Source organism: Acomys minous, assembly GCF_964271855.1.
Source record: "Acomys minous genome assembly, chromosome: 12".
Lineage (NCBI taxonomy): Eukaryota > Metazoa > Chordata > Mammalia > Rodentia > Muridae > Acomys > Acomys minous.
Genome location: NC_140493.1, coordinates 65,936,292 through 65,952,588, shown reverse-complemented (window position 1 = coordinate 65,952,588; position 16,297 = coordinate 65,936,292). Strand labels below are relative to the sequence as shown.

At 39.2% G+C, this 16,297-nt stretch overlaps 1 protein-coding gene across 1 annotated transcript in view; it reads right to left on the bottom strand.

The window, feature by feature from the left end:
• UBE2G1 (ubiquitin conjugating enzyme E2 G1) overlaps window positions 1–16,297 on the bottom strand; it is a 70,955-nt gene that overhangs the window by 5,616 nt on the left and 49,042 nt on the right. The window contains exons 2-5 of the mRNA XM_084751338.1: window positions 14,780–14,882; window positions 6,433–6,530; window positions 1,386–1,564; window positions 5–128 (exon numbers count right to left, since the gene is read on the bottom strand). Coding sequence (XP_084607464.1) covers window positions 42–128; window positions 1,386–1,564; window positions 6,433–6,530; window positions 14,780–14,882 — 467 coding nt within the window. The 3' untranslated portion in view covers window positions 5–41. The remainder of the gene's footprint in view (window positions 1–4; window positions 129–1,385; window positions 1,565–6,432; window positions 6,531–14,779; window positions 14,883–16,297) is intronic.

The window sequence follows — 16,297 nt, the reverse complement described above, 5'->3', positions numbered from 1 at the left end:
TTACCCTGAAATAAGTGAAGTTACTAGTTATTGAATAAACATCACTCAAAAGCAGTTTCTTGGCTTTTTCTTACACAGCGAGCAACTTTCCTTTTAAATTCTCCATTTCTGTCTTCCCTCCATTCTTTCTGTAGATAAAAAAAAAGAAAGAAAGAAACCAATTTATTTTATGTAAACCTATTGTAATAAAAATACTTTAATTTTAAATGTTATCCTTTTGTAATTGTAGATTTAAAATGGTACAGTAAGGTTGTACCTCAGTAATAGCATGCTTTCCTAGCTTGGGCAAGGACCTGGGTTTAAGTCAATTTCAAACACTCTATAGTATTTTCACCTAGAAATAAAACTCAAGCACTAAGCATTTTTTAAAAAGTTTTTCTTTTTTAAGATTTACTTATAGCCGGATGTGGTGGCACACACCTTTAATCCCAGCACTTAGGAGGCAGACGCAGGTGTATTGCTGTGAGTTCGAGGCTAGGCTGGTCTACAAAGTGAGTCCAGGACAGCCAAGGCTATACAGAGAGATCCTGTCTCGAAAAACAACCCCCCCCAAAAAGATTGATTTATTATGTATACAGTGTTTTGCCTGCATGTACACCTGCACACCAGAAGAGGACACCAGATCTCATTATAGATGGTTGTGAGCTATCATGTGGTTTCTGGGACTTGACCTCAGCACTTTTGGAAGAAAAGGCAGTGTTCCTAACCTCTGCGCCATCTCTCCAGCCCCCAAGAACTAAGCATTTGCCTAATATGTATGAAGACCTAGGTTCAATCCCCAATACCACCTCTCCCCAAAAAACTGAATAGTAAGCTTTTGTAAAGCATTAGGCTGAGAACTACAAATAGAAAGCATTTATACTAACTACAACTACTAGAAAAATTCTTTCAAAAAAGAAAGGGGTGTATACTGGGCATGGTAGCACATGCCTTTAATCCCAGCACTTGGCAGGCAGAGACAGGTTGCTCTCTCTGAGTTTTCTTACAATAATAACCATTTATAAAGAAAGCAGAGGCAATAGCAATTTTGGCTGCTCATTATTTTAAAAAAAAAAAAAGCCCTCAAACCAAGACAAACTATAAGATACAATTACAATTATTTGTCATAATGAAATTCATTATTTTATACACTAATGAAAGAGTAAATTTTAATTGTTCTCACTACAAAAACAAATGAGGTAATGTATACCAACTAGTTCAAAGTAGCTACTCCACAATATCTACATGTAATACATTATACATGATAAATTTTATTTGTATGAAAATATGGACACAAGGAGATACATAAATGTGAGTATTGATTTCAAGTTGAGTTTTAGTAAGAGAGAGAATAAAAGGGTAAAGGATGAAAGCAGCAGCTGTCATCAGGCAAACAAATACCTTACCGCAGCATCTACATTCGCAGGTGAGTCACCATTAGGATCTGCCAGCATAGAAATGACACTAATCATGATGGTTTCCACAGTATGGATAGGCAACCAGCGCTCCTCTGGCTTCTCATAACCATATTTATCTTCCCCAGGCTCATGAAGAATAGAAATGCAAACATCACCATTTTTATCAACTGTAAAATGATAAAATAAGAATTATTTAAATTTGGTTTTATATGATCTAGTACAAATATAACTTAACCATACAGTAGATGTATAAAACATTAACTTACATGTAGATTTCCCAAATGTAATTTACTAATTTTTAAGAATGCTACAGATTTTACCAAATGTACAGAAGCTACCTCAAAAACCAAACAGGAATATAAACTATATTTAACTATCTTTTTTATTCTTTAAAACTACAGCTGGTTGCAGACTTCTATTGCTGTCCCTAACTAAAAAGACATTACTTCTCTTTTCTACTTTCCCATCTCTCTATTCCCAGCATTTACAGCTAGCCAGTTCTGTTGTTTTTTTCTCAAAGTCTAGTATGATGGCCCTCAAAGTTCAGTAAGTAAAAGTGTTAAAGGGGGGTGGGTACTGAGGTAATAAAGAACGTTAACACACACACACACACACACACACACACACACACACACACACACACACACACACACACGAGAGAGATGTCTCAGTGAAAAGGAGCACTGTCTGCTGTTGCAGAGAACCAGGGTTTGATTGATCAGCACCCACAGGGCAGTTCATAACCAACAGTCCCAGGGAACCTGACACACTTTTGTGGCCTCTGTGGGCACCTGGCATGCACGTGGTGTCCAGAAATCATGTAGGCAAAAAATCCATATATTAAAAATAATAAAACAGGGGCTGGAGAGACATCTCAGGGATTAAGAACACTGGTCACTCTTGCAAAAGCCTGAAGTTCATTTCCTAGCACCCAAATGGCAATTCACAACCATCTGTAACTCCACTTCCAGGGGAGCCAACAACCTTCTGACTTAAATAGTTACATGTAAATCATACATACATACACACACATGCATGCAAAGCATTCATAAACATAAAATCAATCTTTTACAATTTATTTTAAAAAATAAAATATAGGGTTGTAGAGATGGCTCAGAGGTTAAGAGCACTGACTGCTCTTCCAGAGGTCCTGAGTTCAATTCCCAGCAACCACATGGTGGCTCACAACCATATATGATGAGATCTGGTGCCCTCTTCTGGTGTGCAAGCATACATGTAGTCAGAATACTGTATACATAATAAATAAACCTTTAAAAAAATATAAAAGCTTTAAAATAAATAGGGAGCTGGAGAGATGGAGAGATGGTTAAGAGCACTTCAATTTCCAGCAACCACATGGTAGCTCACAAACATCTATAATGAGATCTGGTGCCCTCTTCTGGCCTATAGGCTGAACACTCTATACATAATAAATAAAACTTAAAAACTAAGTAACTAAGTAATTAACTAAATAGGTAAGCTTGGTGGAGCACACCTTTAATCCTAGTACTCAGGAGGCAGGCTGATCTTTACAAGTTAGAGGCCAGCCTAGTCTACAGAGGATGTTCCAGGGCTACACACACACACACAAAAAAAACCCTGTCTCAAAAAACAAAATCAATCATTAACCTAGATTCTTAAATCATTTTAGGTTTAAATTTAAATCTTTGGAATCTTTAAATTTTTAACTTTCTGCTGGGTGTGGTGGTGAACACTTTTAATTTTTAGTACTCTGGAGGCAAAGGCAGTTCCAGGTCAGCCTGGTTTACAAAGCTGACAGCCAAAAAAAAAACCTGTCTCAAAAACTAAAATAAAATAGCCAGGGCTGGGAGGTGGGGGTGGATGGTGGTGGTGGTGGTGCATGCCTTTAGTCCCAGCACTCAGTGACAGCGGCAGGCGGATCACTGTGAGTTTGAGGCCAGCCTGGTCTACAAAGTGAGTATAGGACAGCTAAGGCTACCCATAGAAACCCTCTTTAGAAAAACCAAAAACAAAATAAAATAAATGCATTTATTTTTTCAAATCTCTTAAAATATGAGAACACCTTTAAGATTTATATTTTTTGGCATGCGTTTCATTTTTATTTTAATATATACAAAGGAAAAAGTTACAATCCCTACCATTCCTCAGTTAAGAATTAAAAAAAAAAAAGAATTAAAAATAGTGAGCAGGGTGTGGTAACACTTGAGAGGTAGAGGCAGGTGGATCTCTGTGAGTTCAAGGCCAATCTGGTCTACAAAGTGTTCAAGGACAGCAAGGGACACAGAGAAACCCTGTCTCAATCCACCCCACCTCCTCCCAAAAAAGTTTTTAAAAATTTACAACACACAATTATATCATCATTCATCTTCCTCAACTCAAATTGTGCATACAAACAAACTCCTCACTTTGCCCAATTCTTCAGATTCTGGAAGTGTCCAGTTCTTACTGTTTTAATTATTGAAATAGCTATTCAAAGCAGAATCATTTTTTGCTCTTTTAAATTTGTTATACTTCAAGTAGCATTACGTGTTCAAGGTTCATCCTAAATGTTGGTGGACTGCATTCCAGGTGGAGATTATAGTTCTATAACCAAAATTAGAATCATGCCAAAGCACACTTTTAAAGAAGTATGTCATTTATATAGCCATCAGAAATATGTAGTGATGGGCTGGAGAAATGGCTCAGAGGTTAAGAACACTGAAAACTCTTCCAGAGGTCCTGAGTTCAATTCCCAGCAACCACATGGTGGCTGACGACCATCTATAATGTAACCTAATGCCCTCTTCTGGGCTGCTGCAAGAGTACATGCAGGTAGATCACTGTATAGATAATAAACAAACAAACAAATAAATTTTTAAAAAAGGAAAGGAAATATGAGTTGATGCCATCATGGCTGCCTTATCGAGGAGTAAGGGTCTCCCATACTGATACTGTTTAAATTCTAGTAATCTCTGGTTTAACTTTTCCAAATGTGTGTTGGATGACAATTATGCTCTTTATTTGTTATCATAAATTCTAAAGCTAGCTATATACTTAATATTTTCACTTATTTTGCCAAAATGCTTTATTTCTCCCATATAAATTTTTTGTCTTTCTTTTTTTCCTTTCATCTCAATGACCTTTTAGAAAAGGCTTTAATGCTAATACTAAAACCATTTGAAAATCTTTTATGAGGGATAGGAATGGTGGTACACACCTTTAATCCTAACTCTTGGAAGGCAAAGCCTGGAGGCTTTGAGTTCAAAGCCAGCCAAGTAATAACCTGTCTCAAAAAAGAAAAAAGAACCACCACCACCACCAGACAAGTAAATCCAAACTGGAATACGTCTAAGCTACACAAATTATTGTTTGCTATATAGTTTTTTTAAAATTTATTTTATTGTGCATATGTGTGAACATGTGGACAGCCCATATTTGGGCTCCAGGTATCAAATGGAGATTACCAGGTTTATATGGCAAGAATTTTTACTCTCTGAACAATCTTGCCAGATATCATCGTAATACTTTAACACCTGCCATACTATCCAACCACTTGAAGTGTAATCATTTCTGCATACATTGAGTTATACAACCAAGTCACACTCAATTTTAGAAATTTTCATCACCCCCAAAAAGAAACCTCCCCTCCAAAATCTCCAGCAGCCCTAAGAAACTATGAACATACTTTTGAGTCTTGAGAATTACATGATCATATCATTTTTTTTCATTTCTTTGGGAAAAAAAACATTTACTGTGTATGAATATGCCTCAGTTTGTGATTGTGCATGTGAGGGCAGATGCCAAAGGAAGTGGATTTCATTTCTTTTGTTAACCAATCATACCAAACACTTCATTTCTTTTTATACAAAATAGGGTTGCATTTTATGTATAGGTAACATTTTGTTTTTACTTTCATCAACTGATAGGCATTGTGCTATTACTACTTTTGGATAACATGAATAATGCTGTTATCTAATAAGATTTTGGGATATACCCTTAGAATTTTATTTACATCTAGTGTTGAGGCCTGCTCTAACTTTTTGCGTAACTATAGCCCCTCTTTTGAGACCTAGTTTAGTTTTTAGTATAACTGTAGCTCCTTTGTTGACATCTGCTTAGCATAATTGAAGCCATTATCTTTAGTCTCCATTTTGATCTTAAGTGAGTTCAAGTTCTAAGGCTCTGCCTACCTAACATAAGAATAGCCTTTTACTTACAATTTAATACTTGTGGAATGTTCTGCCTGAGTTGATGATAAATATATGTTCTACTTAAGCAAATGCACGATACACTGCTATTTTCCATTCTCCTGTAACTGGAAATTTCCCTACCCTAATTCCCTGCCAATCAGTTTACAATGCTTTGTCTAGCTATCTAGGCACAATGTCCCTGGAATAGAACTGATTCTCCCTAATTGGTTATGGTATTTTTCCCTTAAAAACTCACTCTAGAGTGGCTAAGGGTCACAGACTTGGTTTCTGAATCTAGGCTGTGTCCCTGACTGGTTAGACTTTGCTTACAAGTTCAGTAAATAAATTTCCATTTATCTGAGTATGGTATCTAAGTGTTCAGTGTGTGACTATTCCTGACCCACAACAGCTAGAAGATTGAAGGTTTGCATCACCACAGGCATTTTATGCAATGTCGGGAATCAAATCCACCAAATTAGCACTATAGTGCCAACCTAGAAACCATGTCTTAAAACTGTGTTTAAAAAAAAAAAAAAGCCTAGGGTGACAATGGTTCTTGCCTATAACCGGAGCACTTGGCAACCTAAAACAGAAAGATTACCAGAAGTTCAACACCAGCATGAGCTAAATAGTGAGGTCCAGGCTGACCTGGAACTTAAATCTACCACTCCTCAAACACGCCACTCCTCATCTCCAAAAAAGCAGAAAACCAAGGGAAGAAAGAAAGAAAAGTATTTTGCATTTATCTCTTTAGAGTCTAGTACAAGATGATATGCTCAAGAAACATGAAATAGTCAAGCAATTTCACTGAGATGTTTGTGAAATCTTTAGTGACAGACAAATCACCGTATTTGCAAATGTGAAAATAAAACTAGAAAACTTACCATTTGGGTGCCAAATCTCTGTAATGAATTTCATTTTAGGAGGCCGGAGGGGATAATCTTTTGGGAAAGTGAGATGAGCCTTAAAAACACCACCTTCACTGAAAGAAAAAAAAAAAAAAGACAAATTTGTGCATTTAAGTTATTGTTTACAACTACAATCATATTCAGACAAATAAAAGGGTACAGGCGATAAAACTACAAAAAGGTAGGCAAAAAATAATTGTGGTTCCTTGAATACAAACACACAGTTTAATAAGTATCCATATATACTGCTTTGCACTCTCAGGTGGTTAGTTAGTTAGTTAGTTAGTTAGATAGATAGATAGATAGATAGATAGATAGATAGATAGATAGATAGATAAGGTAGGTAGGTAGGTAGATAGATCCCTCCCTTAGAAAACAGGAGTCCAGACCAGATCACTGGTGATGCTACAAATCTTTTCAGTGCATGTATTCAAATGAAATTATAATGGAAGTTTTGGCTTCTTTAAAAACAAACATGTTTTGTTTTAATCCCAAGGTGGGGTTTTAGTTTTAGCCTTTAAAGTTTGTCCAGAACTGGTAATTGCTTTGTATGGGGTGTGGTCTCTGCCAGCTGCAGTTAATTTAATTTTGAAGACTCTGAGGGGTATGAATATGAGAGCTCAGAAAGAGACGGTGTGAGGATTTGGAGAGAAAAGGTGGCGGCCTGGAGAAGACAGAGTTGGAGAGAAGGCTCTGAGGAATGCTTGGAGGATGGGGAGGGAGGCTGCTTCAACTGACACTAAACAGCTAAGAAAAGTAAAGGGCCTACACCCCCTCTTCTCCAGTAACCTTCTTTTCCTTGAACCTAGTGTTGGGGTGAAGGAATGGATTGGAGTAGAGAAGGGAGGTACAGCCAGTAAATACTCCAAATAAAACAGTTTAAAACCTAGCATCTACCAGGCACTTTAATCCCAGGACTCGGGAGGCAGAGGCAGGTGGATCACTTTGAGGCTACCCTAGTCTACAAAGTAAGTCAGGACAGCCAAGGCTAAACAGAGAAACCCAGTCTCAAAAAACAAAAACCAACCAAACAAACAAAACTAGCATCTACATGAAATTCAGGATTTAATCTTGTCTACATGATTCAAGTTGCTAAATGTTCTATATTGGTTTCAAGTGGTAGTTCTCTGTTCTGGGCATACCGATCAACCTTTCTTATTTAAAAGTTTAGGCATGTATTTTGTGGTTCCCTATGGGGAGGAGACTGTTACATTTCTATTTATCTATTTGTTTGTTCATTTCATTATATAGTAAAAATTCATCTGGCACTTATGTGCCCGTTAGCAGGACAATAGGAAACAAAAAGTCTCCCAAGGAGGTAATTTGTTGTTGTTGTTTGTTTGTTTTTGGTTTTTCGAGACAGGGTTTCTCTATGTTATCTTGGCTATCCTGGACTCACTTTGTAGACCAAGCTGGCCTCAAATTCACAGTAATCTGACTGCCTCTGCCTCCCGAGTGCTGGGATTAAAGGCGTGCGCCACCACACCTGGCCTAAGGAGGTCTTATACTGTTTACTGTAGGAGTGGTGACCTCTGCAACACTGGTAATGTTCTCTGTCTGTACTGCTCAGTATGCTACCCACTAACAATCTGAAATGTGGTTTGTGTCCTGGTTAGTTTTTATTATCCACTTGACCCTAGAATCACCTAGTTAGGGCCCTACCTGCTTCAGGACAGGTTAGCATATCCTGCCCTCTTCTCTACCCAGGGTGGGGGGTGGGATGGGGGGCTTCCCATCTCCCAGAGGCTCTTCACTATGTTATCCACCAGACATTTTGGTTCCTCTCTCCTCTCCCTCTGCACCCACACCCCATTCCCCTCCCCTGCTGCTCCCACTAAATCTGCATCTATTTCTATATAACTTCACCTTGCCATTAGCTCATTCTGTTATTTTAATCACACTTGAGAGAACACTTCAATTGACTTCTTGTGTCAGATTTGCCTGCTGATGATTGACACAGGAGGACCCAGTCCACTGTAGCAATCCCTACAGTACTTGTTCTAGCAGAGAATGTTGGTTTGATTCCCAGCATCCAAATGGCAGTTCAAAACTGTCCATCCACGTCGATGTCCAACTAAAAGAAACCAAAATCTGCCTTAGGAAGCAAAAATGATTAAATGATGCAATTCTAGCCCCTTGAGATCAAAAGACCAAGGTTCTCCTGGGCTACACAGCAAGACCCTATCTCAACAAGATGTGTATTGAGCCAGCTGTAGTGATGCCTGCCTTTAATCCCGGCACTGGGAGAGGCAGAGATAGGTGGATCTCTGTGAGTTCAGGGCCAGTGTCATCTACAAAGTGAGTCCAGAACAGCCAGCCAGGGTTTGTTACACAGAGAAACCCTGTCTTGAAAAAGACAAAAACAAACAAGAGTGTATATTATTGGACTGGTAAAATGGTTGACACCTGACACCTGAACTCCATCCCCAAAACCAACTTAAAGTTGGAATGAAAGAATCAACTCTATAAATTTGTCTTCTTATCTATGCTGTGAAGCGCATACCCACATACATATTATGTGCCCACACATTAACAATCTTTTAAAAGATGGAGACAAATGTTTGTATACTGACAAAAAAAAAAAAAAGCAAAAAAACCCAAAAACATAGTTGGAGTCAGTCAGACCTTGTCTCGAAAAACAAAAACAAAAACCCACACAGAATTTGAACCCAGATAGGTTTCTCTGTGTAGCACTGGCTATCCTGGAACTCAAATCTGTAGACCAAGATGGCTCAAATTAAAGATCTGCCTGTCTCTGCCTCCCAAGTGTTGCTATTAAATGAATACACCACCATGCATGGCTAAAAACAAAACCTGGTCTTAGCAGCACCAAAAAAATAAATCAGTATTGGATACAAAGAGTAATTTAAAATTTTTATGCTATGTTGAGATGGGTACAATGACTAAATAAATACTCAGTACAACAACTACCAGTCTTGTTTGTTTTTCAGTCTTAAAGTAGCATTTGGATGTACTTAGGCTGTACATAGTGTGGAGTACCCTCTAGCAACTATATGAAGGTTAGCGATACCATCACAAAACAGCACACCGTATTTTTACAGAATTTTGACATAGTAGTTTTTCTGAGCTAATGCCTCAGGCCATTATATAGTGGTGAACTGATCACTGAGATTTAAATATTAGTCAGACCCATGCTAACTTTATTTTTCAATACCACCACCCTCTTCACACTACTAAAACAACTGCAAAACCACTTCCCTGTACTTAAGTCAATAAACACTTTTTAATAACTTAATACCTGGGCAGTGGTGATATATGCTTTTCTTCTTTGAGACAGGGTTTCTCTGTGTAGCCTTGGCTGTCCTGGACTTGCTTTTGTAGACCAGGCTGGCCTCTAACTCAAGAGCGACCCCGCCCCCTTGCCTCTGCCTCTCAAGTGCTGGGACTACAGACGAGCGTCACCACCCCTGGCTGAGATACATGCCTTTAATCCCAGCACTCAGGAGGCAGAGATAGGTCTGGTCTACAAGGTGAGTCCAGCCAGGCCAGCCTGGTCTACAAAGTTAGTCAGTCCCAGGACAGCCAGGGCTGTTACACAGAGAAACCCTGTCTCACAAAACAAAGTAAAAAACCTTAATAAAATATTCTATACAGCACTTTGTTGTATAATAAGGTGGAGCACCATGGTGAGGCCATGCTAAGGTGTACCCTTTGAGAAATTACACCTATAAAAGAGATCGGGTATAAAGGAAGTTTACTGAGGGGGATGTGGAGGACATCTAGGGAAGGGAGAGAGTGAGTGGGCCATTAGGGCAGAGAGGAAGAAGAGAAAGGGGGGTAAGGTGCCATGACAGATAAAGAGAGCATGGGAACAGAAGGAGAAGAGAGAGACAGAGAGGGAGAGAGCTAGGGTAGCATTCAGGTAATTTTATCCCCAAAGACACATCTGGCACACCTGGCAGTGGTGGCAGCTGATCATTTAAGACATTGCTAGGACCCTGAAAGCAGCCAGCCAGTGTATACGAAGACCCTTAATTAGAAGAATTAGCGGCCTTGTAAATTTAGGTCATTTAAGTCTGTCTGCTTCTTGTTTTTTCTAAGCATGTTTCCCTTAACACAGAAGTTATCAATCTTCTTAATGCTTAGACCCTTTAACACAGGTAGCTGCTAGTTTAAAGCTGTAAATTTGCTACAGTTACGAATCATAATGTAACTATGATATGCAGGCTATCTGATAACCTAATTGAGTATGTGGTTTCAGCTTTTAGTCCCAGGACCAGGCAGCAGAGTTTACATAATTAGACCCTGTCTCAAAACCAAAGTCCAGTTTGTAAGACCATTTTAGTTAACAGGCCATTCTCCATTTTTTTTTGTCATCCCTCCCCCCCCCCCCCATACCCATGTGTGTGTTCGTCTCAGCCCCAGCTGGTTTTTAAATTTTTTTTTAGATTTATTTTTTTAATTATGTATACAGTGTTGTGACTGTATATACACTTGTAAACTAGAGGAGGGCACAGATCTCATTATGGATGGTTGTGAGCCACCATGTGGTTGCTGGGAATTGAACTCAGGAACTTTGGAAGAGCAGCCAGTGCTCTTAAACTCTGAGCCATCTCTCCAGCCCCTCACTGTAAATTTCTAACGGTGTTGGCTATATTGATATGTGATGTGAATAGCAGATATATTTGTGGCAACTTTGGAGTTGCTAACTAGACACTGGCTACTTCATATATACAGTGAGTGCTTTTCTGAAATCTGTAGCCTGTGTTTAAGGAAGAAGTGAATATGTTCCTGAGAAAGTTGCTAGAAAGTGTCAGGACAAAGGACAGAGAAAAGACTTTGTAAATGGAAGTTTCTAAAAATGTTAAGGAAGACAAACTCCCCCCCACCCCCCTTCCCCAATCAGACAAACTGTAATTCTTAGCACCTTCTTAGTGGAGGAGAATAGAGAAGAGAAGGAAAAAGGCCATACCATTTAGGCTGGCAATAGAGGTCAGTCACATGGTAGACAAACAACCACATGGTAGGAAAAAAGCTTAGTGAAAGGAAGCCCAAAATGTTGGGGGAAAGGCTCAATGTGAGTTGTTGAATGACCCTTTCATAGACTCACTAGCCTCGAACTCACAGTGATCCACCTGCCTCTGCCCCCTGAGTGCTGGAATTAAAGGCGCGGGCCACCACGCCTGGCCAATTAGCTATTTTTTTTTTAAAACCTGGAAGTACACGTGATGTGTTCATTGACCAGCTAATAATATATGCCATGAATGCATAAAAATTTCAGTCAGCCCTTTAAAGTTGAAGTTTAAGCCTGGATTTCTAAACAAGGCTCCATAAGAGCTTAGTTTAGGAGAATATCTCTCATTATTTTATAGATACACTAAGGGTAAACAGTTTCCTATCATAAGCATATTCCTATGTGTCCCCTTGAGGCACTGTGCCTGGGGGGGGGGGGAGGCAAACATTATTTTAAATCCAGAAAAATAAACATAAAGAACAGACTAGAACTGTGCTACATTCGTGGATCAGATTACTAATATAGTATGGTTTGCAGAATCTAATGAATTTACCTCAAATAATAATGTGATTGTGAAGGAGTATCTATAAAATGGTTTCTAGTGGCTACTTGCAGCTACTAAAAATCCTAATGTCATGAAATGACCAAATTCACCTAAATCAACTTGCAAAACTATGAATGCAAATATACTTCAGAGAAACATGAGCAACAACTGATTGCTAATACAGCTGTAACAAAGCATTACTCATCCTTTCCCCGCTATATAAAGCATGAACTCGCATACTGCTCTAACTTGTTTTTCTCTTTCCACCTTCTTCTTGAGGTTTCTTCTCTCTTCTGCCACAAATTACTTCATTGTGTTCCTCCTGTCTCTATCTCCCATCTTCCAAAAGGAGTACTGGGATTAACACAGGCCACCACATTGAGCTTTTATATATGAGTTCTGGAGTTTGTCTTCACACTTCTATGTTACAAGGAATTTGATCACACTGTGAACCCCAAGATAGTGAAATGGAAAAATCTGTTTCTAGTTGTGGTATGACTCAACCCTAGCACACATTTAATCCAAAAACTTTGTTTGTTGTAAACAGGCAGTTGTGGTGTGGCTCAACCCTAGCACACACCTTTAATCCAAGAGCTTTCTGTAAACAGTCAACCACAGGTCAAGAGGTAGAGCAGGCAACCAATTCACAGGGAATGAAGGTAGAAAAAAACAGAAATGAAGTCTAGAGAATGAATAGAGAAATGTATAGGAAGTAGAAAGAAGGAACATTCAGTTTGAAGAGTTTTCAAGACAACTTGGAGAAGGAGAAAGGGTACTTATTCCTTCTGGGAAGGAAGGTCAGCTGGGTGCTTTCTCTGCCTCTCTGAGCCAGGTGGCTTTCATCCCAGGGTCTCCTGGGTCTTTATTGTTAAAAAAGATTGAACATTGGGGATTTTGTTTAAAAACAACACATCTACAGCAAATATTTACCAATTGAGTCATCTTCACCAGTCCTTCATTTTTTAAAAATACACTTTTACCAGCTGTTTGTAGTAGGTGAAGGGAAAAAAAAAATTTTTGCACATTGGGGTTGGGGTGTTGTTCAGGTGCAGCCCGAAAGAACTGCAGATCTAGAGATCTAGCTCTGTTCTTGTCACTGCTTGGTTACAGAACTTTGAGAAAGTTACCTCACTTTCTTTTCCTTGTGGTTTCTTTGTGTAGCCATGGCTGTCCTGGACTCGCTTTGTAGATCACGCTGGCCTCGAACTTACAGTGATCCACCTGCCTCTGCCTCTGAGTGCTAGGATTACAGGCGTGTGCCCACCTCGCCCAGTTATTTCCATCATTTTCAACAACTGGCAGTCAGTTAGTAAGTTATTTTATGTCCTAACACTTACTCTTATAAACTAGAGAAAAGCAATCATTAGTTCAATTAGGGTCAGAAAACCTTTTTGTTGTTGCTTTCTCCTGAATGTATTCTGTGGAGACCAGGTTACAAAATTACTGAAACAGACCTTAAAAGTTTCCTCCAGGCTTCTTGAGACACAGATATACAGAATATGTCCTATGTAAAAATCTCAAGGCTGGACAGAGGTCTTGGCAGTTGATAGCAGTTCTTCCAGAGGCCCTAGGCTCAATTCCCAACACCACCCGGTGGATGGGTCACAGCCATCTGTAACTCTAGTTCTAAAAGTTCCATGCTATCTTCTGAACTTCTCAGGTACACCAGGCATACAGAGTGCGCACACATGCAAGCAAAACATCCACACACATAGAAAATAATTGACTGATTTAATTAAATAAAAAACCCAACTCTTTAAAAAAAAAAAAAACTCCCAGAAATTTGCAGTCTTGTTCTTTAATACATGATAAGGCAATAAGAACTGTAAATCTGGTGATGGAGAGATGGCTCAGCTGTCCCAGAGGATCTGGGTTCAATTCTGAGTGCCCAGTTGGCAGCTCACACCCATCTTTAACTCCAGTTCCAGGGGATCTGAAACCCTCGCACAGGCATATATGCAATCAAAGCACCAATGAAAAATAAACTATTTTTAAAAGGGGGTATCCAGGAAAAAAAAAACAGTAAATCTTTCCTCCTTAAAATTATGGTGTTTCTTTTGGGGTCAAGGCACAGTAAGCTTAAGAGAAGGAAAAACATTTCAATAGCAAAGTCTCGTCTCTGGCTAGAGTGATGGCTCAGCATTCAAGAGCCTCTAAAGGTCTGGAGTTTGGGTCTCAGCACCCATATCAAGTTGGTTCATAACCATCTGTTATTCCAGCTCCAGGGGATACAACATCTATGGTTTTCTAGAGCACTTATATTTACACAATCCCACACAAGCACACAGACATATAATAAAAGATGACTTTTTTCTTTTCCAATCTTCAAGTATCAATCTCCTACTTTCTAGAATAAATATGTTTTTAAGAGTTATTTAATCTCACTCTCGGAAGGCAGAGGTAGGCAGATCTCTGAGTTCCGGGCCCACCTGGCCTATAAAGAGTTCCAGAACAGCCAGGGCTACAGGAAAACCCTGTCTTGAAAACAACAACAAAGCAAAAAAAAAAAAAAAGTGTTCACATATTTACATACAACCTCAGTAGAAAAAGTTTTTTTCATAACAAATTTACTCCAGCAGCAAGAGTTTCTAGATTTCTGAAACTACAATTTTTAAAACAAGTTTTAGACAATAGAGCTTCAAGCACAACACAAAGGGAGGTCTACACATGATCAAGTTAAAGAGAAATGACATCAAATATAAACATTTTGCTCACTTCTTTTTAAAAAATTCAATTTTCAAAATTAAGTTTTAATTTTAGTTGGAGGAGTAACTATTTGAAGATGTCAGTTCCAGTTTACTTACTAAAGTGTATCTGGAGGACCAATAATAAGGACTTCCCATCGATAGAGATCATTGTCGTCTATTAAACCTGCTGAAAAGCCTTCCACTGGGTTTTTGTTGAGTTCTGTGGAAAAAGAAAATTTCAATCGAAAGTTTAAAATACAGTTTATCTCTAACAAATTATAGAACTTGAGAATATGCATCAGAACCACTAAGAACTATTAAAAAGCTGCCCCATGACCACAACATTTCCACACTACAACAAAGCTGCAGATGGAATTGTTCTGTTTTACTGCATCTACCCTAGGACCCAACCAAGCTCTTAGCATTCTAAGTAGGTTTTAAGAGAGCCTATTAAAATGTAAATAAAGTCGAGCATAGTGGCACATGCCTTTAATCCCAGCACTCTGGAGGCAGAGGCAGGTGGATCTCTGTGAGAGGCCAGCCTGGTCTACAAAGGGAGTCCAGGACAGCCAAGGCTACAGAGAAACGCTGTTTTGAAAAACCAAAAAAAGATGTAAATAAGGCCTAGTCACCAGAGATTTATTTTAGTTCAAAGAAAACCAAGTCTAATTAAATCAAATGGCAAGTTTTTGCTATAGTCTTTAGGACAATTTCTTCACAAACGAGAAGCACCTTTCTATTGGAATTGTTAGGTTTATCAACTCTTACACCAGCATCTGGCTATTTGCCATGATGCCTCTAGATACAAATATCTCCAGGTGGAGTTCTTGGTTGGACCAGAAAGTCTCCAAGCACAAAGAGAGGAGGCTCCCTCTCTTCTGCATATGTGTACTGACCCCTCTGTCTGCCACAGCTTTCAACAGGAATAGTTTTGTTGGTTGGTTGGTTTGGTGTTTTGTTTGTTTGTTTGTTTTTTGGTTTTTTGAGACAGGGTTTCTCTGTGTAGCCTTGGCTGTCCTAGACTCGCTTTGTAGACCAGGCTGGTCTCGAACTCACAGCGATCCGCCTGCCTCTGCCTCCCGAGTGCTGGGATTAAAGGTGTGCGCCACCACGCCTGGCTCTGGTTTTGGTTTTTTTTGAGACAGGATTTCTCTGTGTAACCTTGGGTATCCTAGACTCACTTTGTAGACCAGGCTGGCCTCAAATTCACAGAAATCCACCTGCCTCTCTCTCCCCAAGTACTAGGATTACAGTCATGTGCCTCCTTGCCAGGCTACAAATAGCTTTCTAAAAATAGCTGGTGCCTACAAAATACCAATGGCATGATGAGATTTTCTCTTATAAACAGTGCTCTGGCATGGAGAGTGATGATGAGGGCAACAAATAAGAATAGAGACCAGGACCTAGTAATAAGGTAGGGAAACAAAGACCAGCAAAGGATCATCAAAGAGCAGGTGAGAAGGAGCATAAAGTTTATAGAGATGAGGCTTAATAAAATAAGGACTTAGGTCAGACATGGTGGTGCATTCCTATATTTGGGAGGCAGAGGCAGGCAGATCTCTGTGAGGTTTGAGACCAGCCTGGTCTATGTAAGAGTCCAGGACATCCAGGGCTTTGTTACACACACACACACAC